This window comes from Oryzias latipes, chromosome 5 (genome assembly GCF_053564925.1).
Source record: "Oryzias latipes strain Hd-rR chromosome 5, Olatipes_Hd-rR_3.1".
Taxonomy (NCBI): Eukaryota; Metazoa; Chordata; class Actinopteri; order Beloniformes; family Adrianichthyidae; genus Oryzias; species Oryzias latipes.
This window is the reverse complement of record NC_136241.1, coordinates 1,032,632-1,059,842: the sequence shown is the minus strand read 5'-3', so window position 1 is coordinate 1,059,842 and position 27,211 is coordinate 1,032,632. Positions and strand designations below refer to the sequence as shown.

Here is a 27,211-nt window from a genome sequence, read left to right as displayed (position 1 = left end):
GCTCATCGTCAGCGAAAATCGCCTGGGTGTGAACACAAAAAACATGGCGAAAAATGCTGGCAAATAACGGCTGGCGAATATTCATCCCGGTGTCTACGGCCCTTTAAGCAATCTTATTATGATAATGCATTGTGGAAAAAATGGAATGAAAAAGAAATATCCAAATAGTAAAATAATAATAAGTGAGACAATTTGAAAGAGTTGAGAGTGCAAACATTTTGGCTAAAGCAAGGTTTTACTTTGGGCATCACATTAGTATATTTAATTGGGATGAAGCCTCATGTCATGTTCAACGAGTATGTGGGACCAAGCAGCACCGTCTGTCCTGCTGAGTAAAAAGTAAAAAACAAAACCAAAAAAAACCATTCACACCTCAAGTAAAAGTTCATGTCAGGTGTCTTTTCTCCAAATATGTGGAACAATTTATTAATATTATTGTTTTTTTGTGGTCAAGGCACTGGTTTCCTCAGCTGTTTATTCAGATTTTAAACACGTCTCAAAGTAGCATGATGGGGATTGTTTAAAAGCTGACATGGCTTAAATAGAACAGCTTTGAAATTCAAGCTTGAAAACTTGATGCATCATTCAGGCTCATCCACTGGTTGAAAGTCAGTAAAACACCTGTATTAAAGGATTAAAAGAGTATGTCCCAGTGGAAACTTTAGAAATATAAATATGCCATTACCATGATGGATAGGACCCATTGTAAAGGTAGAAAAACAGCAGGATGGAAAAGGCATTTTAAGAAGTAAAAAGTGCTCAGATTACGTAACTCCCAATGTCAAAGTGCCTAGGATAGCTCAAGGGTTAATCAATGTTGCCTTTGCGAAGGCGTATAGGCACATTGACCAAATCAGCACTTTTTTACTCAGATTGATGCTTCTGACTTTGTGACGCAATCTCATGGTTCATTCCACTGGATGAGAAAAACTGTGGGACATAATGTTCTTCTTTAATCTTACCATAATGTAATCAAATGAATAATTTACAATAATTTACGGTTGTAAACACTAATCATAAAAACCACTGACAGATAGTTCAGTTAGGGGTATGAACGATTCTGACTTATGTTACATGATGATTACCAGACACTTGCATCAGAGACACTTTTCATCGAGAATGGAAAAAAACTCCTCTGAAATATAAATGCAGTTTTCTAATAGAAAGTCTTCAGTTGACCACTCACACTCTCGTTTAGACTATGTACTAGTCAATTCATCTCTTTTAAAAGATATTAAAGGTTCCATCCAATTAATATCAGTGATCATACATCAGTTTCTGTACATATTTTTAGGGAATTATCTACTCCCTTAGGTATAACCTGGACCAAGAATTTATTCAATTCTTTGAAAAAGAGTGGGCGACCTTCTTAGAATTCAACAATACTTCTGATATCTCACCATGTCTTCTTTGGGAAAATCTAAAAGCAGTGATGAGGGGGAAAATCATTTCTTGCACAAAAAACACAAAGAGAAAGCAGATTTATTAGAACTAGAAAATAAAATCAAAACTCTGGAGGCTGCCTATGCTGCTTCTGCACAGGAACACTTCTGGGAGATCAGAGAAAATTAAAGCTTCAGCTAAATGTCATTGTCAATAAACAAACACAATTTCAAATACAAAGACTTCGACTTGAAAGATTTGAAAACTCAAATAGATTTGGCAAAGTTTTAGCTAATCAGCTTAAAATCAATAAAGAAAAATCAACAATAACTTCTATTATGGTCCAAACAGGAAATGTCACTCATGACCCGGTCAGAATTAATAGAGTTAAAAGACTTTAAAGAAACTTAAACACATTGCCGATCAATCCATCAGAGCAAAGCATTAACTCATACTGTATATTCATAATGTAAACCTCTCATTGGCTGAAATTCATGAAGCTCTGTTACTTATGCATAATAGTAAAGCCCCAGGCCCTGACGGCTTTCCTGTTGAATTTTATAAAGAATTTTAGTAACAACTGGCATCAACGTTTCATAAAATGGTGAAATTTATCAAGGACAGCCAATCACTACCCCCTAACATGAACTCAGCCAACATAATTCTTCTTCTAAAACCAGACAAAGATCCCACAAGTCCAGGGCTCGACATAGCCATTTGTCCGCTGGCCCGGTCCAGCTCGCTCGAGCAGTACAGACCACAAGACTTTATTTTTCACTTGTCCGCTCGGGCCACTAAAATATCTAACGGTTAATATATTTTTCACCTTTTTCAATAAAGTATTCTTCTTTCTCTTTCGGCTTTTCCCATCAGGGGTCGCCACAGCGAATCATCCTTTTCCACCTCACTCTATCATGGACATCTTCTACCCTAACATTAGCCAACTTCATGTCCTCTGTTAAGACATCCATGTATCTCCTCTTTGGCCGTCCTCTTGCCCTCCTGCCAGGCAGCTCCATCTCCAACATCCTTCTACCAATATATCCACTATCCCTCCTCTGAACATGTCCAAACCATCTCAGTCTGGCTTCTCTGACTTTGTCGCTAACACAGGCAACATGAGCCGTCCCCTCTGATGTACTCGTTCCTTATCCTGTCTAACCTGGTCACTCCTAAGGAGAACCTCAACATCTTCATCTCCGCTACCTCCATCTCAGCCTCTTGTCTCTGTCTCACTGCTACCGTCTCTAACCCATAGAGCAGAGCTGGTCTCACCACTGTCTTGTACACCTTTCCTTTGAGTCTTGCTGGCACTCTTCTGTCACACAACACTCCTGACACTTTCCTCCAACCGCTCCAACCTGCCTGCACTCGCCTCTTCACCTCTTTTCCACACTCCCCATCACACTGAACTGTTGACCCCAAGTACTTAAACTCCTGCACCTTCTTCACCTCAGCCCCCTGTAACCTAACGCTTCTACCTTGATCCCTCTCGTTCAGACACATGTATTCTGTCTTACTACGACTGACCTTCATGCCTCTTCTTTCCAGAGCAAACCTCCACCTCTCTAGCTGTTCCTCCACCTGCTCTCTACTCTCACTGCAAATTACAATGTCATCCGCAAACATCATTGTCCAGGGAGATTCCTGTCTTACCTCATCTGTCAGCCTGTCCATCAGCATAGCAAACAAAAAAGGACTCAAAGCTGATCCTTGGTGTAGTCCCACCTCCACCTTGAACTCCTCTGTCTGACCTACAGCACATCTCACCACCGTCATACTTCTCTCATACATGTCCTGAACTACTCTGACATACTTCTCTGCCACTCCAGACGACCTCATACAGTACCACAGCTCCTCCCTCGGCACCCTGTCATACGCCTTCTCTAAATCTACGAACACACAATGCAGCTCCTTCTGACCTTCTCTGTACTTTTCCATCAACATTCTCAAAGCAAAAATGGCATCAGTGGTGCTCTTACGGGGCATGAAACCATACTGCTGCTCACAGATCTCCACCTTCTTCCTAAGCCTGGCTTCCACTACTCTTTCCCACAGCTTCATTGTGTGGCTCATCAACTTTATTCCTCTATAGTTGCTGCAGTTCTGCGTGTCACCCTTGTTCTTAAAGATCGGAACCAGAACGCTTCTCCTCCATTCCTCAGGCATCTTCTCACTCTCTAAAATCCTATTGAACAACCTTGTTAGAAATTCCACTGCTGCCTCTCCTAAGCACTTCCATACCTCCACAGGAACGTCATCAGGACCAACGGCCTTTCCGCTCTTCATCCTTTTCAGAGCCTTCCTAACCTCATCCTTTCCAATCTCTGCTACTTCCTGCTCCACAACAACCACATCTTCCTCCCTTCTTTCCCTGTCATTTTCCACGTTCATCAGCTCCTCAAAATACTCCTTCCATCTTTTCTGTACACTCTCCTGGGTTGTTAGCACCTTTCCATCTCTGTCCTTAATCACCCTTATCTGTTGTACGTCCTTCCCATCTCTGTCTCTCTGTCTGGCTAGCCTGTACAAGTCCTTCTCTCCTTCCTTTGTGTCTAACCTGTCATATAGCTCATCGTAAGCTTTCTGTTTGGCCTTTGCCACCTCTCTCTTCACTCTACGCTGCGCTTCCTTGTACTCCTGTCTACCTTCCTCAGTCCTTTTTCAATAAAGTATATTTTGCGAAAAAAAGGTGTAGATCAGGGGTGCTCATTACGTCGATCGTGATCGACCGGTCGATCTTCAAGGACATGAGGGTAGATCGCGGGCCAGAAAAGATAAAATAAAAAAATAAAAAGCACTTCTTAAAAATCCACCAGCCAATCAAAATCCTCACTGAGAAGTACGGGACTTGATTGACATGTGGATTGGCCAATCGGACATCCTCTGATACATATGCCACTGCACATGCGTGTTTAAAAACACTGAGCGCAACCTCTCTGTCATCAGAAAGTCCCTTTCTGCCCCGCAGCATGTCAAGTCCCTGGCAGAAGATCACTCCGGAGAAACAGTGTGATTATTGAAGCCGCCCCGTGTCTCCTCCTGCTATCGCCTCTGCAGTTCTCGCCCGATAAATACGAGCTCATTAAGGAAGCTGTTTTTTACGTGGAACGCGCTTCGTACGGAGCCAGCAGCGCCTTTGAAATGCCATGATGCTCCCCCTACTGCACGGTTAACAGAGCGTGACGTATGATAGTCGCTGCTTTCTGTCTTTGTAATAAAACGCCTCATCTGTTAATACAAAAGTATCTTTGTGTAATCTTACTGTGTAGTTTTTAATCATCAGTATATAAACAACAATGTTCCTAATAAACATGTATCTAATAAACATAACTAACAAACATTTACTAAGAGTATTTAATATATATATATATATATATATATATTATAGGTAGATCTTTAAGACATTGTCGATTCAAAAGTTGCTCACACGCCAAAAAAGTGTGAGCAGCCCTGCACTAAGCTTTAAGCTGAATGTCAAAGAATCAAAGGCAACTCCAAATACCTGAATCTCAGACTGAAATGCAGTATAATGTCAAAGTACTTCATTTTGTTTTTCTTTACAACACTGTAAGCAGTAAGTATTTCTAGTCAAAAGCTTAATGATCTTAGTAATTTAATTTTATTTAATTTTTTAATTATTTAATTTAATTAAGTAACTAAAGTAACAAAAAGTAAATGTAACTTTGCAACTTTAAATAAGTAACTGCAAATTTGAACAACATAACAGTAATTAAGGATCTAAAAAGTAAATGTAACTTTGCAACAGTAACAAAAAGAGGAACCTCAAGGCAGTCAGAGCAAAAAAGTAAATAAAACTTCTTAACTATTGATTAGGAACAAATGTGAAATAGCAGTAATTTTAGAAGCAGCATGAACACTTCTTAACCAGTGTTACCTACTACACTGCAGTGCTCTCTTCAAAACATCTGAAACAGACTAGAGCAAATTTAAGTTTGATGTGCTCTATCTTCAGTACGGTACTTTCCGGACTATAAGTCGCTACTTTTGTGATGCGCTTCCAGGCCTGCGGCTTGTTCAGTGACGCGGCTAATTTGTGGATTTATTTGGCGGCCGCCTTGAACGTTTCTTTGGTCTCAGAGCATAGGTTGAATGCGAAATCCAACTCCATGCATCAAGCCATTTATTTTTCAACACACACCTCTAAGCAGCCAAACAGCATGGACCTGACTTCAGGTCTTAGACACTTCAGTCATGGTTCAACAAAAAGAAACACGCATGCCCAGCCGCATCCCAGAATCCTTTGGTGCCATTAGACTCAACGTGCGCGTGATCGCCACTACAATATGACGCACTTTTCAAGTTAAAAGCAATCGTTAAAAGCAGCGTGAAAAATCCACCATCACCAACGGGTTTGGAAAAGCCGGTCAGCTGCGTGACAGAGAGAACAGCGCATGCTCAGGAGAGAATTTGCCTCAGTCAGAGTGACACTAGCCCATCTATTAGCAGCTCCGTAATATATGAGATGATCTTTTAAACATGCTTTTATTATTGTTATGTTATGGTTATTATGAAGTGCCTGTTCGCTCATTTTATTTTTAATCTGTGTGGTCAGTGCTTTTTTTGTGGCAGAACGAAGCCGGAAGAACGGTTAGGTGAAGGCTAACATGCGCCAACAACAACCTGGCCCTGGTCCAGCACCGCCTGCTGTTGATTGAGTGTAGGTCAGGGAGCTCGGTATGAATGATGCGCTCAGCTGAACCCACCACCCTTTGGAGAGCTCGTCTATCCCGCATGGTGCTGTTCCCGAACCAGGTTGTGATGTTTCCCGTCAGGATGCTCTCTATGGTGCAAGAGTAAAAATTCCTAAGCACCACAGAGGGCAGTCTAAAGTCTCTCAGGCGTCTAAGGTGGTAAAGACGCTGCCGGGCCTTTTTCACTACGGTGTTGATATGACAGGACCATGACAGGTCCTGCGTAATGTGGACACCGAGGTATCGGACGCTGTTCACTCTCTCCACTGGGCTGTTGTCGATGACGGGGGTCTGGTAGTTCCTCTTCTGCTTTGTGGCGAGGTCTACTATCAACTACCTTTGTCTTGCTGACGTTTAGGAGGAGATTGTTCCTCTCACACCAGTTTTCCAGATGTCCAATCTCCTTCAGGTAGGCCGACACATCATTATCAGTTATCAGGCCGACCACAACGGTGTCGTCAGCAAATTTGATGATGGTGGTGGAGTTGGTGGAGGCCACGCAGTCGTACGTGTACAGAGAGTACAGTAGAGGGCTCAGAACACAACCCTGAGGGGCTCCAGTGTTGAGAGTGATGGAAGCTGAGACATATCCGCCCATCCTTACTGCCTGTGGTCTGCCAGTTAGGAAATTGGAGATCCACTGACACAGAGATGGGTTGAGTCCCAGGTGTTCCAACTTGGTGGTGAGTATGGAGGGAATTATGGTGTTAAATGCTGAGCTGTAATCGACAAAGAGCATTTTAACATAATTTCCCCTTCTAGTGTCCAGATGAGTGAAAGAAGTATGAAGTAGATGAGAGATAGCATCATCCGTTGAGCGATTCGAACGGTAAGCAAACTGTAGTGGATCCAGTGTGTCAGGTAATGAGGAGATAATGAAGTCTTTGATCAGTCGCTCAAAGCACTTCATCACTACTGAGGTGAGGGCTACAGGTCGATAGTCGTTGAGGGAAGTAGGATGGGGTTTCTTTGGGACTGGAACAATAACAGACTCCTTAAAGCATGTAGGGATCACCGACTGAGATAAAGAAGTGTTGAATATCTCTGTGAACACAGGTGCTAGCTGGTCTGCGCAGGCTCTGAGGACTCTACCTGATATGCCATCTGGACCTGCTGCTTTCCTGGTGTTTACTCTCCTGAAGGCTCTCCTCACGTCATGCTCGGAGATGATAAACGCGTTTCTGGTACTGGTAGTGACTTCCTGTCTGCAGCCGTTAGTTCCGCTAGCATTAGCGACGTTAGCATTAGCAACGCTAGCGCCCTTGGCTGCAGCCTCGGAACGAGCATAGAAGGTGTTCAGTTCGTCTGCCAGAGTCCTGTCCGCGTTCGTCACACCGAATGTTGGTGCTCTATAGTCCGTTATTGTTCTTAGTCCCTGCCACAGGCTCCTGGAGTCACTCTGTTGGAGTTGTGACTCTAGTTTCCTCCCGTAGCGCTTCTTCGCCTCTTTCACCGCCTTCCGGACATTGTATTACGCAGCCTTATACAGGTCCATGTCCCTGGACGCGAGTCCCGCGTTATAGGCAGCGGTGCGAGATCTCAGAGCGTCACGGATGGTTTTATCCACCCACGGCTTCTGATTGGGTAACGTTCTGATCTTAGTTTTCTGTACGGTGTCATCCGCTAGTTTCCCAACAAATCCCACAACCGCTTCCGTAAACATGTTGATGTCATCGGAGCTGTTTCGAAACATGTCCCAATCAGCGCCCTCGAGTGCGTCCTGTAAGGGGGCCACCGATTGTCCTTTCCAGCGCGCGATCTCTCTCTGAACCGGAACTTCCTGTTTGAGCCTTTGTTTACATTTTGGCATGAGGAAAATGGCGGCATGGTCAGATTTCCCAAACGGTGGATGAGATTGTGCCTTGTAGCCTTCCTTAACTGTTGTGTAACAGTGGTCCAGTGTCCTTTTGCCCCTGGTCGGGCAGGTGATGTGCTGATAGAAGTTCGGCACTGCGCGTTTGAGGTTGGCACTGTTAAAGTCCCCTGCCACAATAAGCACAGCGTCCCGGTGTTGAGTCAGGTGCTGTGTGAGTGCCTCATGCAACTCACATAGGGCAGCGTCCGAGGTAAAAACGAGGTAAAATAGGTCGGAGCAGTCGCGACGGCTGCCGACCTCACCGGCGCCATTATTCACAATGCATCCGCCCCTCATACACAAAACGTACGGTATTAAGTCTGATTGCTCTGCACAGACACGGTTCGGCCCGTCCACCAGCAGCCGCGCGCAGCGACCAGCTGCCGCACTGAGGCGCGCTTTTCAGTCGCCGCTGCTTTATTTTACTGGTGTGTTTTTTTAACCAGCCCTGTTACTACCATAATGCTGCCGCGACACAAGCGGAAGGAGAGCTGCTCTCCCGTTCGCCCCTCCATCCACTGCTGCTCCTTGCTCATTCTTTAAACACTGACAACAGTGTGGCGACCCGGGGGTTAGCCCCGCCTTAAGCCTCTTAGACTCATGGGAAATGGGGAATCGCGGGTGTCAATTTCCTCATCATAACTGAGGGATGTAACGTTGATTATATGGTTACTGTTTGTAATTTTATTTATGATACCTCAATTGTCAATAAGTAAAAAAAACTAAACAAAAAAAAACATAAATGGGGAACTTGTGAACAGAAGTGAGCTGCATGCTGTTTGGCAGATGTGGGTGTATCCAAATACTTGAGCTGACGTTATGTTGACTCTTCCCACAGTGAGGTTAAAAGCTGCATCTAGTCTGGAAGTCAGGACATGCTTTGTCAGACTGGGCTCGTCGCTATGAGGTGCCGTGTAGGACATTATTCAGAATTAGCATTCATAAACACATATGAAATCTCTCACACACACTAGTGAAATGCTTGTATACATACAACTGAAAATATATTCATTCATATACACATGTGAAATCTCTCACATACACATGTGAAAATGCTCTCACACACACTACCAAAAAATCCTCTCACACACACTACCGAAATCCTCTCTCACACACTACCAAAAAATCCTCTCACACACACTACCGAAATCCTCTCAGACGTGGAAGACTCTGAAGATAGAACATTAATTATTTCATTGAGGAAATTAAATGTAATTTTTTGAATGTTTCTATTTATTTTGATGTCTTACATTTTAGTTTATGAAATATTTATGAATACTGGAAAATCTCATGTTTTTTTTTGGCCGGGTTTTTGGATTTTCATTTAAATTTTTAAAAATGAAAGAATTTTTTTTTATAAAACAAGTGATATGGTTTGACTCTGAATAAAAAATACTAAACTTTGAACTCACAAGTGTTTCATGTAATTAGACTATACGACTCATAATCCAATGTTGGAAAGAGAATGTTAAACTCTAACCTTGAGCACGATTAGCAACAAATGCTTAAGTTTAACTAAAAAAAAACCTTTAAGTTAGGGTTAGGGTTTAACTCAAGTTGTTCATGTCTGGCCAGAGCATCCAGAGGAAATCTTCTGAGATGTCTGCTTCTCCTTGCCGCCCTGTGATGCTGCATATCTGCTTGTTTTCGGTTTGATCTCACGAAAACGGTTGAATTATTGCCAACAGGACCATGGACAGATTCATATTCAAAGCCATTTTCAGTAAGGTGTAAGAAAACTGCAGAAAAAAATGCCTCCACACAAGAGCCCGTAAATCGTTCAGTGGCACAAAAATAAAAAATAAATATTGGCATGGACTAATAACTTGGGGGTTTAATTATGAACAAATACATTAAATCAACACCAATGTGTTTGTAAGTTAATTATTTATGAATCAGCCACGTTTTCCATGATCAGAACACAGCAGATTTGTAAATAGTCTTCGTAAAATGTTCATATTTATTATGTTTTTACTCTGACTAATAGGTGTCATTCTCCGCGTTAAATAGAAGTAGTTTGCCTCCAGAGCAGGTGGTGGCGGTAATGCGCCACTTTGTTTTCGTGTCAAGCGCCTTATAAACAACACCCGTAAGAAAAAAGTAGTGAGCATGGGTGTCCGCATTGCTTTCAAAACTCAGAGAACTATATAGAGAACTATATAGTGCTGCACTATATAGAGTTTTAGTAGTTAGGGATTAGGGTCGGAATAGTAGTTAACGGGGTACTATCTCCAGTTACGGTATAATCCGTATCAGTGTGATAATGTGGTAGTAAAAGATTCCAGGACGTTTTGCAACTGTAGCTGCGATTACAGGCGCATTGTTTACCTGTTTTTAAGCCTTTAGGTATGACTGTTCATTGTAAGTGTTATCTGCACATCTTTCTCAGAACATGATGGATGTGTTGGTGGAGCAGTCCGCTGAGTGACATGACGCGAAGTGGACTCTGGAAGTCGAAAATAAAAATGTATAAAAGAAAAACAAAAAAGTCACCCAGACCAGTTTTCCCTCAGGTGCAAACAATCGATTATGGTTTAAAGTTGTTACTTTGGTCCGAGTTGTTTTAGGCTGCCGATATACATTACCATAGCAACGCTTTTGACTGCCGTTAAATCTCGCGATAATCAGCCAACTTCCGTTTCTACTGAAATGCCTTCCGTTTCTATCGAAATTTTCAGTAGTATGTGTGAGAGGATTTTGATTAGTGTGTGTAAAAGGATTTTCGTTAGTGAGCGTGAGAGGATTTCAGTAGTGTGTGCGAGAGGATTTCAGTAGTGTGTGTGAGAGCATTTCGGTAGTGAGTGTGAGAGGATTTCAGTAGTGTGTGTGTGAGGATTTCAGTAGTGTGTGTGAGAGCATTTTTTGGTAGTGTGTGTGAGAGCATTTCAGTAGTGTGTGTGAGAGCATTTCGGTAGTGAGTGTGAGAGGATTTCAGTAGTGTGTGTGTGAGGATTTCAGTAGTGTGTGTGAGAGCATTTTTTGGTAGTGTGTGTGAGAGCATTTCAGTAGTGTGTGTGAGAGCATTTCGGTAGTGAGTGTGAGAGGATTTCAGTAGTGTGTGTGTGAGGATTTCAGTAGTGTGTGTGAGAGCATTTCGGTAGTGAGTGTGAGAGGATTTCAGTAGTGTGTGTGAGAGGATTTCAGTAGTGTGTGTGAGAGCATTTCGGTAGTGAGTGTGAGAGGATTTCAGTAGTGTGTGTGAGAGGAGTTCAGTAGTGTGTGTGAGAGGATTTTTTGGTAGTGTGTGTGAGAGGATTTCGGTAGTGTGTGTGAGAGCATTTCAGTAGTGTGTGTGAGAGGATTTCAGTAGTGTGTGTGAGAGCATTTCAGTAGTGTCTGTGAGAGGTTTTCAATAGTGTGTGAGAGCATTTTCGGTAGTGTGTGTGAGAGGATTTCAGTAGTGTGTGTGTGAGGATTTCAGTAGTGTGTGTGAGAGGTTTTCAGTAGTGTGTGTGAGAGCATTTCAGTAGTGTGTGTGTGAGGATTTCAGTAGTGTGTGTGAGAGGAGTTCAGTAGTGTGTGTGAGAGGAGTTCGGTAGTGTGTGTGAGAGGATTTCGGTAGTGTGTGTGAGAGGATTTTCACATGTGTATGTGAGAGATTTCACTAGTGTGTGTGAGAGATTTCACACGTGTTTATGAATGCTAATTCTGAATAATGTCCTACACGGCACCTCATACGTTGCTGTATGTTTGCGAAAATGAGTGGGTGCGGCTTGTAACCAGGTGCGCTCTATAACCAACCATGCAAAGTAATGTTTGCCACTCTGCCTGCATTACTGAGTGTTATACCCAGACCTGGGGCCTCATTTATAAAACTTTGCGTAGGATTTGCGTCAGAAGTGGCGTACGGATGAAACATAGGATGTGCGTACGCACAGAAATATTCGGAGTTATAAAACCGTGCGCACGCACATCCTACGCATCTTTCTCTTAATAAATCACAACCAATTCTAAATGCTGCGCAGCTTTTGCGGCCTCATGACACGCCTATAGTTGCCCATAAATAGTCCGTGAAACGCCCACAAATGAATATTCATTGATTGCGAAACCTTGCCAAACACGGAGAGAAAATCAAAAAAACGTAACTTCACTCAATGTGAAGTAGAAGTTATCGTTGGCGAGGTGGAAAAGAGGAGAATAATGTTGTTTGGAGGGCACAGTGTGGCCTTACTAATGCCAAAAAGGCACGTGAGTGGCAGACGGCGGCAGACGCTGTAAATGCTGCAGCCTCACAACCTCGGACCGTGGCCGAAATAAAAAAGAAAAGGTCGGACATCAAAGTCAAGGCAAAAAAACGTCTAGCGCTGAACCCCCCCCCCCCACACACACACACACACCCGTGTCTGCCACGGGTGTGTGTGTGTGGGGGGGGGGACACCGGAGCTGACCCCTCCTGATGAGAGACTGGCGGCAATAATTGGGGAATCCCTTTTAAGTGGAGTGGTGACTGAGGCGCAGGGGGACAACGACGCGCCAGATGCACCGGGTGACACACCCCCAAAAGCCCGCAGAGGAAGTCGGAACCGGCTCATAAGCCACTCGTCCTCGTTTGCCAGCAAGTCTTCTTGCTGTCTAAAGATGCGTTCACTCCGAATTCTTCCATTTGCCACATCTTCTAAGAGCGCAAGATCAGATATTGTGCGTCATTACGCATTGTGATGGGGCATTTTATTTCCCTCCATTTAATTACATCTGACAAGCTGCAGACGTCGGTAATAATCGACGTGGAAATGGGAAATTGATCAGCGCAAATGTAATTTCTTGTTGCTTTCTGAATGGTCGAGACATACGCCATACATTGTTTTATCAAAAATAAAACAAACTAAAGGCATATGCATGAATACCATAATTCTGTAGCTTATGAAGAAATGTTTTACTATGAAAACAACTTTCCCTAGTGGACAATTAATGCATCTCTCTCTATCTATCCATCTGTCTGTCTAATTGCACCTATATCTGCTCCGCCAGACGGACACATTGACGGGAATGTCAGTTTTGTACATTATTTCGTTCTGTTAAATATATTATTTATGAGGATGAATTGCACAACATGCCAATATTGCAGAACATATTTCACTTTTCTTTTTGCAAATATTTGTTCATTTGAATTTCTGTTGTGATTTTCGTTTGATTTTTTTTTGTTTGTTTCACTGCTGATCGGTCCAACGGGTGTTCGTGTAGGCTGTTAATTGTAAGACTTGCTTTGTGAAGTCCTCATGTTAATTCTGAGAGGCAGTATTGTCATTTTCACTTTCACGTGTTTCTTCCATCTGCCGACGGCGTCGCCGTTTCTCATTTCACCCGTTTTTGTGCGTACGCCTGGGTCAGAGCTTGCGTGAAGGACCGCACATTTTCCCGTCAAGTTTGCTTTTTATAAATCTCAACTATTGCGTAGAGAGTGGCGTACGCCTTCTTTTGTGCGTACGCAACGTTTATAAATGAGGCCCCTGATCTTCTGCTCTCTGACTCCTTTTGCCTGCTGCCTGCCCTGAATCTTGCCTGGATCCTGACTACTCTAGTTTCCTCTCTGATGCCCCCATCTCATTACCCACCACTGCCTGCCTGACTGACCCTGATTTAGCTTTGTGGACATGGACATGTAGCTGAGCTAATGAATCTGCTACAATTGGAACCAGCCGCCTGCCATCACATGGGTGATGAGGTAGGCAGTAGCGTTAAGGGTCTTGCCCAAGGACCCTCACTGGATTATGTTAATGGCTCATCATTGTTGAATTTATTACCCCAATAATTGCTCATTGCACCTCCTAGGAAGCGAACCCTTGTTTCCAGCGTGCCAGTCCTTGACTTGGGTCAGTAAAATGCTGAATCCTGTCTGTCAGCAAATCTTATAACTTCAATTTCAGTAAAAAAAAAAAAAGTATTTATAAAAGGTTAATAGGTAAAGCATCTTGAAGTATATGGTATATTTTTGACATCATGGGATGCACTTTACTAAAATGCTACTAAAATGTATCTTTTTAAAAAGCTACATTTAAAAGACAACAAGTGAAGTCATTTTTAGAAGTTGACACATGTTTGGATATTTTACTTCCAAAAGATGACAGAAATACAACTGCACTTTCAAAAAGGTTCTGTCAAAAAGGTTCAGTTTTCTGCATCAATTTAAAAATATTGAAATACTTTCAATTTTGTTTGTCCAGTGGTGTGTAAAACTGGTCTAGTTGGTTTACATAATGGAATGCAGGAAGAGAGTCAGAAATTGACCTATAAAGACAAACATCTTTCAGTTAGCTGTTCCCTCAAACCGTCAAAGTTCATATTGGTTCCCTCCTTTATGTTTTGTTTAGACTCAGAAACAATTTTACCTTTGCAGGGCTCGACATAGCCATTTGTCCGCTGGCCCGGCCCTTTTTTTCGAGCAGTGCGGACCACAAGACTTTACTTTTCACTTGTCCGCTCGGGCCACTAAAATATCTAACGGTTTATACATTCTTCACCTTTTTCAATAAAGTAAATTTTGCGAAAACGTGTAGATTTACCTCGTCTTCATAATTTAGTTTTTCTGCTAGTCCTGTGTTCAGACTTCAAGGGTTTCTATGGGAAACCTTTGATCACTTCTCCTTCTCTCCCGCCTGCGCGCGCGGCTTTCACTGCCGACCACCACTCGGCACGCGCTCACTACTTTTTTTTTTCAAACTTTATTGAATGTAACAATTCAATACAAAACAATGTTAAACAGCAACAACGAAGGCACAAGCCAGTGGGTTATTATTACATTTGATTATAAATCCGACACCGTCACTGAAGAGAGACTGAAGCATGTCAGAGATGTGGAAGACATGGCAGGAATAGAAAGGAATATGTTAGATGGAGTAATGGGTATAATTAGTAGTATGGACAGCAAGATATTTAATGAATGCATTGAAGATGAAACTGTATCCACTAAGCTTTAAGCTGAATGTCAAAGAATTAAAGGCAACTCAAAATACCTGAATCTCAGACTCAAATGCAGTAGAATGTTAAACTGCTTAATTTTGTTTTTCTTTACAACACTGTAAGCAGTAAGTATTTCTAGTTAGCTGAATGATCTCAGTTAGACCTGCACAATATGAGGAAAACTCGCGATATGCGATATCAGAGATTAAAATTGCAATAACGATATAATTTGCGGTATATAAACAAACAGCAAAATAACCAAATAACCATTCCCAGTTTAAAAATTATACTCCAAATGACCCACGTTCACATAGGTTACAAACATCTAACATAACAGGGCTCCATCTGATTGGTCAACAATGTGAAGGCGTCCATCCGATTGGTCAAATGCATTAAGGGATTTATTTGATTCGTTAAATGGTTCTAGCTGCCATTAGATTGTTTTAACACATTTAAGGTTTATGATTTATTGCGATATTTGCCGTTAGAAGCACCATGAAAACTTCTGAACTAGTGTTACCTACTACACTGCAGTGCTCTCTTCAAAACATCTGAAACAGACTAGAGCAGATTTAAGTTTGATATGGTCTATTTTCAGTCATTGAAAAGTGTAGAAATAAGTGATGTCACCAGAATGCACCAAATTGCACCATATTAAAAGTTTCCGGGGGGGCATGCCCCCGGACCCCCCTAAAGTTGCAAGCACCTGCGGAGCGGCGGGTCCCGCTATGCGCGGTGTCGGGCCAGTAACTTTCAGGCAGGGCCAGTAAGTTTCAAAAACTACTGGCCCCGTGGGCCAGTGCAAATTTCTGGGCTATGTCAACCCCTGCTTTGTCATAATAATTTTTAATTTTGAAGATGTGCTTTATTCCTATAGTTCTGTCTAGTGTTGACATCTGATATATTTTATAAAAAAGTTAATTTATTCATCTACTTGGGACCAAGCCGGAGTCCCCGGTGAAAACACAGGGAGAACATGGAAACTCCACACAGAAAGGTCCCCCATTGGTGTTCTGGTTCACGTCCCCCGCCCGGGACTTTTTGCTGTGAGGCAAGAGCACTGACCACTGTGCCACCGTAAAGCCCATAATAAAAAGTATCAGACCGAAAGCGCTATTGCATAGGAAAAGTAGTACAGGGGCAGCTTTGATCCGGAAATGCCTCATAAGTAGGCGGGGCTTTTGACGTCACTGCTAACGTTCTATTGGCCGAAGTGTGATATTGAACCCTATCCCCCAGGGGGTGTATTAGGATGTGTGTGGGTGTCCTTGTTGTTTGATGAAAACTTTCATGTACAAAGACAACTCAAAGGCCTAGCTGCATGTTTTAAGCAGCACAGTTCTCCCAAATGCTGAGTAACTCTTCTTTACTCATTTTTCCATACTCACTTTCAGCATCAAATGTGTGACTTAAAATGCTGTTTGTTAAATTATCTGAGCTTCTTCATCCACTAAATCATCTTCAAATGGACACGCCATGCTGCTTCACCTCTCTGAAAACAAACTAACCTTCAACTATACCTGCTCCGGAGCAGGTTATGTTCAGAGCTGAGGTTATCCACTTCCTTAGCCTCAAACTTACTGTGGGAGCTAGCAGAACCTGCTTTCTGGAATACCCCCTTGGTCTGGAGCAGGATTTGTTGAAGGTTAGTTTGTTTTCAGAGAGGTGAAGCAGCATGGCGTGTCCATTTGAAGATGATTTAGTGGATGAAGAAGCTCAGATAATACTTTTTCCACCATGAGAGGGTGATAAGACCACATATGGATGTTGGAAAGAGAAACTTTTTTACTTTGATCTAACTTAATTATTTGCTTCAGATAAAATAAATCATTTATTTGAGTTCAGTCAACTTAAAAATAACACGTAGTTATCAGACATTTATTTTACTTTCATTCAAATTAATTAAATTAAGTAGGTGTAACTTTGTTCTCCACTGTTAGATCGGCAGTGCAAGGAATTGTGGGATACCATTCCCTTTGCCTGTCTAGACGGATTTTGTTACAAGTGTAGGTTTTTGTCTAAATGTGTTTAGTTGTTGCTGTTTTACTGTGTTTTCTCGAGTTATTTTACCCTGTTATGTTTAATTCTTTTTGCACCATGAGTGAGAGGGCATGGAAGTTTTTCTGGAGCATAATTCAAAATATAAGTCAAAACCAGAAATGCTTTTTCATTTTCGAAATGAAGCTGCATTTGTTGACTCAAAATTAAAAAGAAAAAGCAAGGACACATTTTCTGCATAGTGGCTGGAGTTCATTAGAAATTCACTTCTTTGTTGTTGGTGTGTAGTAAGTCGTCCCCCATTTACCATCATCCATCTGTTTACACGCTTTCCCGCTATCTCACAACACCAACATGACATTACCAGTGCGGCAAAAATGGCGAGCAATATCAGAGGTATCCATCCGTTCAGACGTCAGCGGATTTCCACATCGTAATAGAGCAGCGCAGGGAGCTGTTGCCAACCTATTGTAGCTCCTGCATCCCTTCTGCTTCGTCGCCTGGGGTCATGGCTCCCTATCTGACTAACTGGGCATGTCATGGCCCTGGATTGGTGTCTTATCTCCTTCTTTCATGGGGTCCATTCTGCTGAGCGTTGTGCCATGTTGGGCCATTCTTTGAGGAGGGGATGCTGTCAGGTTCTGCCTCCTTATCCCCCCTCGCCTTCTTCTCTTGAAATCGAGGTCAGTACATTCTCTTGTTCCCTTACCTTAATATTCTGCTGCTCCACTGGTTCTAGCAATATTTGTTGGATTTTCCTGCCTCTCTCTGTGTTTCTCCTGTCCTAACGGTTTTTCAGAATCTGTTTTGTCTCTGACAACATTTTGGATCATCCTCTGCACCTGCCATTAACCCGCCATTAACCCGCTTATACCATGGTCACTTACAAAAGAAATAAATATTAACCAGTTTTTAGTCCTTAATTCTTGTTCTTTTCCGAATTGGATCGTTTTTTTTTCCACAAAAAGCGGACTATTTGTTACGTGATGCGGCGCCTTGTCTTGGTAACGTGACTAGGCGCCGCATCACCGCTGCAGTCAAGATTCGGCGATATAAAGCGATATATCTATGCTTGAAATATATGCTTTATATATTTACTTCATCGTCCCGATGGATTGAATAAAGCATTAGTTCAGTTCTTACCGGTTGTTTTTGTGAGGATGATGAAACTAAAGGTTGTTTTAAAGAAGCCGGCACAGTGATACAGATTTAATATAGATCACCGGAAATGCATTTTGGGGTGCGTGGTTATCACTTTTTACACTTTTTAATGCACGCACAGAATCAAGTATTCACCTGGACCATGGTATAACCATGATTATACCCTTACCTACCATAAACACTAATACACTTATTGTTAGGAAATTTTAAAAAGTCTATAATTGCAGCATCATCCTCCCATAAAAACAAGTAGTCTTTATCTTTTTTCATTTTTGCATATAGTTTCACAAAGAAGCAGTCATCAACTAGCAGCAAGTGAACCAAGACTTCTGTTTCTATCAAGGTCTTTTAAGCAGTCAGTGCCAGCTTTTACGATCACTAATCCACTAGTCTTTCAGCACGGCTGAACGCAGAATCTGGATGAATAAGATTCCTTCATTCTAGTGAGCACAATAAAAGCTGGATATGTTGGTTTTGCTATAAACTAATTCAAGACACTAAGTTACAGAGATGCTTTTATCAGTAGGAATTTCCTCTGTGCATAATCAGTGCACATATACAGGCTGGACCATAAATATTTGGACAGAGACACATTCTTTCTAATTTAGTTTCTGTACATTACCACAGTGAATTTTACATAAATGAAATAAGTGAAAACCAAATCGTCATTCCTAATATTTGGTTGAAAAGCCTTTGTTGGCAATGACAGCCTGAAGTCTTGAACTCATGGACATCAGCAGATGCTGGGTTTTCTCCTTCTGAATGCTCTGCCAGGCCTTTGCTGCAGCGGCTTTCAGTTGCTGTTTGTTTGTGGGCCTTTCTGTCTGAAGTTTAGTCTTCAACAAGTGAAATGCTGCTCAATTGGGTTAAGATCAGGTGACTGACTTGGCCATTCAAGAATATTCCACTTCTTTGCTTTAATAAACTCCTGAGTTGCTTTGGCTGGATGTTTTGGGTCGTTGTCCATCTGGATTATGAAACGCCGTCCAATCAGTTTGGCTGCATTCACCTGGATCTGTGCAGACAGTCTGTCTCTGAACACCTCAGAATTCATTGGGCTGCTTCTGTCCTGTGTTATCAATAAACACTAGTGTCCCAGTGCCACTAGCAGCCATGCAGGCCCAGACCATCACACTCCTTCCACCGTGTTCTACTGATGAGGTAGTGTGCTTTGGATCAGGAGCTTCTCCACGCCTTCTCCATATTTTTCTCTTGCCATCATTCTGGTAGAGGTTGATTTTGGTTTCTTCTGTCCAAAGAATGTTTTTCCAGAACTGTGCTTGCTTTTTTAGATGCTTTTTAGCAAAGTCCAATCTAGCCTTCCTATTCTTGAGGCTTATGAGTGGCTTGCATCTTGCAGTGTTCCCTCTGGATCTACTTTCATGCAGTCTTCTTTTGATGGTAGACTTGGATATTGATCCGCCTACCTCCTGGAGAGTGTTGTTCACTTGGTTGGCTGTTGTGAACGGGTTCCTCTTCACCATGGAAATGATTCTACCATCATCCACCACTGTTGTCTTCTGTGGACGTCCAGGTCTTTATGCGTTGCTGGGTTCACCAGAGCTTTCTTTCTTTCTTTCTCAGGATGTACCACACTGTTGATTCTGCCCCTCCTAATACTGTAGCAATTTCTGGTTTGATGTTTTTTTCTGTTTTCTCAGCTTAATGATGGCTCCTTTCACCTGCATGGAGAGCTCCTTTGACCGCATGTTGTCTGTTCACAGCAAAATCTTCCAAATGCAGCACGAGTCCTTTAATCAACTCCAGGCCTTTTATCTGCTTCACTCATAATGACATAACAAGGGAATTGCCCACACCTGCCCATGCAATAGCATGGAAGTCATTTGTCCAATTACTTACCAGCTCATGAAATGAAGGGATTGTGTTTAAAAAATGCTTTAGTTTTTCACATTTTTATGCAATCTTTTTGTTCAACCCATGGAATAAAAGCTGAAAGTCTGCACTTTATTGGCATCTGAGTTGTTTTATTTAAAATTCATTGTGGTAATGTACAGAAACTAAATTAGAAAGAATGTGTCTCTGTCCAAAGATTTATGGTCCTGACTGTATGCCTCTAGCAGGCTTCAATAGCATTGATGGTTGAATGTTTTGTTTTATAGACCTTCTCTGATGTTAACATACTTATATGTAGGGGCATCTAGCAAATTACAACCCCACACCCAGAAAAAGGGGGTTTTCACCAAAACTGGCTGTAAGAGGCTTCAGGTCCCCAGTGCCAGGAAAGAGACGCTACCTTCATCGGGTGAGCCTTATGGCGATCTTATTGAGGTTGTGTGAGCACTTGTTTTGGATTGTGGGCGACAGATAATGGTTTTGCTTTTTCTCATACATTCTGTCCAACATGATGCATTGTTTATTTTGCAGAAGCTCCTTCAGGTGAAGATTCTGGTGCCCACAGAAAGACCAAGTCCAGGATAATGAAGGAAGGCTGTGTTTTCCAGTCCAGTCAGCAAACAAGCGGGCAGGAGCCTCCAACATGGGCAGGAACGTCACTGCGTCCTGCATCAGGTGAAGCAGAAAACAAACTGCCTTCTGTTCTAAGCAGAAGAGTTTAATCACACGAGGGAAGAGGCCTTGAGGAGGAAGACATTGAGATGCAGGCAGGGTGATTTTGGTATCTGTTTTGCATATTGTGATTTTTCCTTTATGCTTGAGGTAAAACCGTCTCACCTTTTTTTATAGAATGCAAAAATGAAATGACTTAAAAATAGTGCATACATTTTAATAAACCCCAGTGCATGCAACATGTATGCTTTTGTTCCCCCTTTGGAATTTTACACACATCACAGCTACTTCCAGGACCCTCACTGGCCTGCAAACTCCTGCCCACCTCCACGTGCACGCACACTCACACACTGTCGTGCAAGAAGAGTGCATGTGTTCTGAGCGGTCAATTATGGAGGTTTCTCCACAAGCAGTAAGCGCCTTTGCTGCAGCCCTGCCCACAGATGGAAAGTAGTTAGTTCATTAATGGTAATGTGGCACATTAAATAAAAGTCAGAGGGACATCTCCGGGGCCCAGGGTTTGCCACACAGTGGGCAATTAGAAGAAGTGATTATACTGCAAGAGGTTCAAATACTCACTTATTCAGACGCGGATGCCTTAGTCTTTGAGATTCACCTTGGAAATGAAAGCCTCTTGGTTTCATGTGGGCAAATCTGAACTGATGTAACTTTCATTAAAAGCCTATAAATGGGATTAAATCAAAATGAAGGGGCATATTAGGAAGAAAAACAGCAGAGAGAATGGTCTTAATGCAATTCTTACTTAACTTTATCAATGACCCACTAAGATAGAAATGATGAATTTGGTGTTTTTAACATATTCTGGCAGCATTTTTCTGATGATGGAGGACATGTAAAAAAGAAAGCAAGCTGAAAAATAGAATTTTAAATATTGTGAACCAGCAGCAGATGAAAAAAATGCTGTTTGAAAAACGGCTTTTGTGACAGAAAATTCAAAGATGAGCAACCATCTTCCTGCTTCGCTTCATTCTGATGAATCCAGTTGTACATCATTGTACATTTGGGCTCTGGCTCAAATAATCATAATCACAATCGTAATCATCGTTTTGGAAATATCTCAAAAGATGATCGGACTCTAAAAATGCTTTAATATCTATATATATTAACATATCATTACAAATACAAATATCTTTAGTTTACAGCAAAACACTACAACAAACTGGAGATGGTATATAAAGACAGGATTTTTTATATGAATAATTATCTTTGAATGGTTACCAGATTTGCTTGTACTGTGAGGATCAAACAGAAGTTTGACTTCATCCTAACTGCGTTTGTACATTTTTCAGATAGCAACACTCCTGACAGAGAAATCTCAGGAGTCACCACCAGACCGACAGAGTCCGAACTATCCTGGATCCTTCCAGACTCGTCTGACCCGCAGGTCTGGAACAACAAGGGGAGCTATGAGGGGTTTGAACCCCAGCTCACCCTGAAAGAGGAGGATTTCATTTTCTCACCCAGATGGGGGCAAGACCGCGGTGAGCGGGAGAAGATGAGTACGGCCAGTGATCCGGTCCAGAGTAAGAGGCAGTGTCATCCAGAAGACGACTTCATCTGCAGTGATGAGGTATGTTGGAAAACCACCACACACTAGTATGAACACGTCTGTAGGACAATTTAGGAGTTACCGCTGTTTTAAATAAAAAACTATTTTAGGACTTATTAAAAAAAGACTTGAAGAAATAAAGCCGTCCCTGATAAAAAATGAGTTCACTGTAGTTCAAATGTTTTGTTTTTACATTGTGTTTTAATCGTCAGTGTCTGTTTTTTTAATTTTTGACATGGATTGAAGCGGCTAATGGAATAAAAATTCCCTTCAAAGGTCACTGGGTTATTTGCCTTTAGATCATATATTCTAAAGTAAGTGCAGTAGTCTCACATTTGCTGAAAGGGAAAATTATTCAGAGGAATTATTGTTTCAAAGAGCCATCTTCAAAGAAATGCTAATTGCTTTTACTTATTTAAAACTTTCTAATAAATATGATAATTCGTGGTTAAGAACCTTTTTGATTAGTTTGCTTTAATTATTATTTTTGAAATAAAGTTAAGCATGATATATTCTATGTAAGCAACCAGGCTCATGCCAGGACATACATGTACGAAAAAGAAAACAACAGTCAGGTGACAGCTACTGGAACATTAGAAGTGACCTTCAGGTTCTTCAAGGCTTTTCTCTTTTACTTATTTCCTTTCTAACTGTGTTTTAGTACAGTTGTGTCATTGCATCTCTTCAGCTAGGTTAATTTAATTTAAAGTATTCAGGGGTAGCTGCAGGCTTTTTCTCTGCAGCTAATTCACTTCAGGGCTCCAGACTGCGAGCAATTGGTCGCATTTTGCGACCAAAATTTGAGAGTGTGCGACTGAATTTTACATCCATTCGCACATGTGCTACCAGTAAATTTGCCTCCCCCACCCTACGTATTTTTTTATACATTAAACGTGGAAGGGGCACGTCAATGATCAATGAAATAATCAATGAGACGCAAGCCCACACGGACGCAGGCAGACACACACACTCGCGGACATACTCATGAAACGCGAGCACGTACACTCTCGCGTGATGCCTGTGTGTGAGGTGGCCACTGCGTGTGAGAAGAATAGGGAAAGCCACTGTGAGTGGCTAAAATGCGTGGAGGGGGAGGGGCCTAGAGATAATCGAGTGCGCGTAAACATCTGTGGGAAGGAAACGGAGACAAATATCACAACCTGATATGTGCGTCTGAGCTATGAGCAAGCGAACTATTGATTCGTTCTTCCGACCTGCGGCTAGTGTACCAGTGCCAGAGTGTAAAGCAGGGGTCTCAAACTCGCGGCCCGCAGGCTATTTGCGGCCCCCAAGATAATATTTTGCGGTCCCCGCCTTAATATGAAGGTTTAATGCTACTGCAGCGCGCCAGTTTGTATGAATGACACTTTCTCATTGTCATGCGCGGAGCTGACCAACTCGTGATTTTCTAAATGCATGCAGTCCGTGCTGAACTTTTCTCTGGGCCGCACAGAACCGGAGGACGATTTAGGTTTTGATTACGGTTTCGGCTGCGCATCAAACGGTTTATGCACGGCTGTTACGGCAGCTCGCCGCTCCCGTCCCACTGGTGTCGGGTCAGGTAAGGAGAATAGCCTACGTGCACGATAGAACTTCCGATTAACTTCCGTGTTTCGAGTGTGAGGCCGACAACTTCCTGTTGGTCGTGTTATTGTTGTGGGGAGTTTTGTTCAGTTGCTAGTTTTGAGTAAATAGGAGCGGATTTCGGGTAAAAGAAAGGCGTTTGTTGTTTCAACGCGTGACAAAGACATCACAACATTGTTGTGTACCCGTGTGCGAATTTGTCAAAGTACAACAGTACTAATATAAGCTTTCATAGCTTTCCAGTATATGTGTCGGTGAGAGCCGAATGGATGGTGAACACGGCGGGAGGACTTCACCCCAAGCAAGACGAGTCGTGTTTCGTATTTGCAGCAATCGGAAGGAAAATGCGTCATGTAAACACGCCGTTCGGAATACTTTGCCCCGGTCAGACTCGTTCGGATCAAAATTTCTTTCCGATCGAGATAGCTGGGTTATGCCGATCGTTGTTCATGTAAACGGTCATTCCGATCGTGTGTCACTGCTGCTCTGGTTTACGTCATGCATAGACGGTGTTTCGCTGAGAGAAAGCTAGTGAGCTCATACGGGACCGACCAGCGGCTCTGCGGACGCCCCGCGTAAAGCCCCACTCCGCTCTCGCCCCGCTGGGTCTCCCCTCTCTTTCACCCCTCACGAGGGAGATGCGGGGATGCGTGTCCACTGACGTCTGGACCCGGCATCCGAGCTCTGCGTTCGGGCTCCGGTGCCAGTGGACCGAGTGAACCTCTCTGAGCAGAGCAGCCGGATTTATTAATGTGTTTGAGGGGAGGGTGCTTTGTTACGTGTGAGTTTTGTTATGTGTGAGAATTCGGACTGCGAGCCGAACCGCCGCTCTGGGTTAGCGGCTGCCGGACTCGCGAGGACAGAGCAGAGCACACAGTGTGTGCGAGCTTTTCAGAGCAGAAATGCCGCTCAGTCCTTAGAAACTGTTCAAAAAATCACAACACATGGAATTGTGTTTCTAATTGTGCCCCGACAAATAAAGGCTGATCATTTACGTGCAGCCAGGATGCAGATTGCAGCGTTTCCCACATGGTTTGTCCTGGATTTTGTCTCCATCAAAAGGCTAATGTTGTTAGCACGTGTTGTTAGCCTATCCTAACACTGGGTTGTTCTTCAGTTCTGTTCTTCTTCCACAAAAAAAGCACTGACCACAAGGATTAAATATAAAATGATGAGCGAACAGGCACTTCATAATATTCATAAAATTAATAAAAGCACGTTTGGAAGATCGCCTCGTATATTACCGAGCTGCTGCATAAATATGTGACAGCACAGGTTTGTTTACGACGGAACACATTTCCTTTCGGTATTTTCGACACTATATATTTTCGACACGATATTTTGCCCATGTAACCACGCACTGGTCGACAATCCTGTAGATGTCGTTCACGTCGATTTCTCTGGGTCGCACAGACCCGGAGGTTACGGGGGTAACGGTTAAGCGCGCGGCGTCGCATCCCCCCAATCAAACGGTTTATGCACGGCTGTTAGGGCAGCACACCGCTCCCGCGGGAGTTGGGTCAGCTGAGGAGAATAAATGTCCCACACCTACATGTGTGACAGCTAACGGGGCTTGAACTTTAAACACGTGCGAGCAAAAACAGCATTAGTTTTAGACACACTGAAAGTACGTGGGGAAAATGCAACGATAGACGTGTTTGAGATGAACCAGCACCTCGCCTGGATCGTTGGGGAGACCAGGCGGGAGGGCTGTGAGATGAAAGCGAATCTGCAGCGAGACTGAAGGAGAACAGGAAATTGGAGTTGTCCTTAACATTCAATTTAGTTTTAATATTCTTCTCCCCCTTAGTATGATCTGTGTTATTATATATTTTATGATTATTTTAATGTTTTGTGATGTATGTAGCCTTTTTTAATGAATTGGTATTTTAAATAATTTTAATTAATCACTCCACTACAAAAGCCATCAGGACACATGTCCCATAATGCATTGTTTTGTAGTCCGTTTGGCAGCTTTCAGTCAGTTCAGTTTCCAGCTGTGTCCGGGTAGGTTTGCCCCTTGCTCCCACCCCTTTCTCGCGATATTTTTGTGATGATTGACAGTTGATGTTGGAGCAAAAACAAAAATATATGTCACACACCAGGGGCCTGTTTCAGAAAGGAGGTTCAACCAACTCTGAGGTTAAACTTGAACTCTGAGTTGGTCAAACGAGAGATTAACAACTCTGAGTTTTCTGTTTCAGAGAAGCTGATCGGAGTTAGGTCAATCAATTCTGAGTGGACTGATTCGGAGGTAAGCGTGCGCACCGCGACTACAAGAAGCCATTATCAATGGAGCGCAGATATTACGAGTCACCATGGCAACTGTGAAAAAAAGAGGTCTGCGTATTTTTCGCCAGCTGAACTTGACGTGCTGCTGCAGAGTTACAGTCAATATGAGCACATATTCCAGAAGAAAAGCAACACCGCTGCATCTGCAAAACAGAGACAGTTAGCGTGGGAAAACACAGCTGCTCAAGTTAATGCGCAAGTTTGCATTTAAATCATTGTTATAAAATATTGGCTGTAATAACTTTTTAAATAGCGTAAGGTGTGAAATAAAAATGGCGACATTTAGGTGTACTTTTGAAGTGTTATACGTGGTGTAATTGCATGAAATGCTGCATAGTGTACAGAACCAATCGGGGGGGGGAAAATGCATTTAACGTTGGTAATGTTTAGAGGACTTTTTTATTAACCTTCCCCTCTTGCAAACGTTGGTCAGTTTAATATTAATACATGCAATTGTGTTTTTAAAAGTGAACTTTTGTCTACCCTTGTATTGATCAAGTGGTATAGGTTTATATGGGATTAAGAAATTAAGCAGTGCTAGCAAATTGTGTTTCCAAAAAGTAATTGTTACATTAATCTAATTCAATGTCCCTGATTTCATTTTCATGTAGATGCAATCCTGCAGGAATTAAAAGAACATGGCAGCAGCTAAAAATGAAGTATAAAAACACAATTTAATCAGGTCAAATTTGAGCATGTCATGGATGTAGGCTTTGTTGACAATATTTGACATATGAAACATCTACATAGCAATAGATATCTAATGTTGTTTTCATTGTATATATGTAATTGATTGCAACGAAAGACGGTAACGCTCAAACAAAAACGTATGGGGAAATGACAAAAAATCGAGTCTCGGTCTCAAAATCCTCGCACGACGTAAATGTAATTCTCTACGAATTAATGCAGCCTCCTCGTCTATTGGGTCCTCCAAAAAAGGACGAGCCATTCTTGTCACTTAGACCGTCTCTGTGTGACGGAAATGTGGGCAATGAAGGTTAAAGCAAAAAATACCGCTTCGTCTTTAAATAGGGGAGGGGACCGGCAGAAACCTTGAGTTTAGGGAATAAAACCTGCTCCCGACCAGGTTAGGTTCACAGCGCAAGTAACCATGGACACTGACTCCGAGTATAAGTTACCTCTCTTTCAGAAACGGGTTTGACTTACTCTGCTTTCTCTGGTTTAACAAACCTCCCCTTCTGAAACGGAAAACCCAGGGTTTCCCTGATT

At 42.4% G+C, this 27,211-nt stretch overlaps 1 protein-coding gene across 8 annotated transcripts in view; it reads left to right on the top strand.

Moving 5' to 3' along the window:
* cfap20dc (CFAP20 domain containing) overlaps nt 1–27,211 on the top strand; it is a 105,253-nt gene that overhangs the window by 10,855 nt on the left and 67,187 nt on the right. For 6 of the 8 annotated variants that reach the window (XR_013655863.1, XM_078946732.1, XM_078946737.1 and 3 more), the window contains exons 8-10: nt 20,162–20,272; nt 20,395–20,538; nt 21,846–22,126. Coding sequence is in view for 7 of the 8 variants with exons in the window: in XM_078946732.1 (XP_078802858.1) it covers nt 20,162–20,272; nt 20,395–20,538; nt 21,846–22,126 (536 nt within the window). In the remaining variant the exon portion in view is untranslated. The remainder of the gene's footprint in view (nt 1–20,161; nt 20,273–20,394; nt 20,539–21,845; nt 22,127–27,211) is intronic. The other 2 variants (XM_078946734.1, XM_078946738.1) reach the window with 1 other exon arrangement.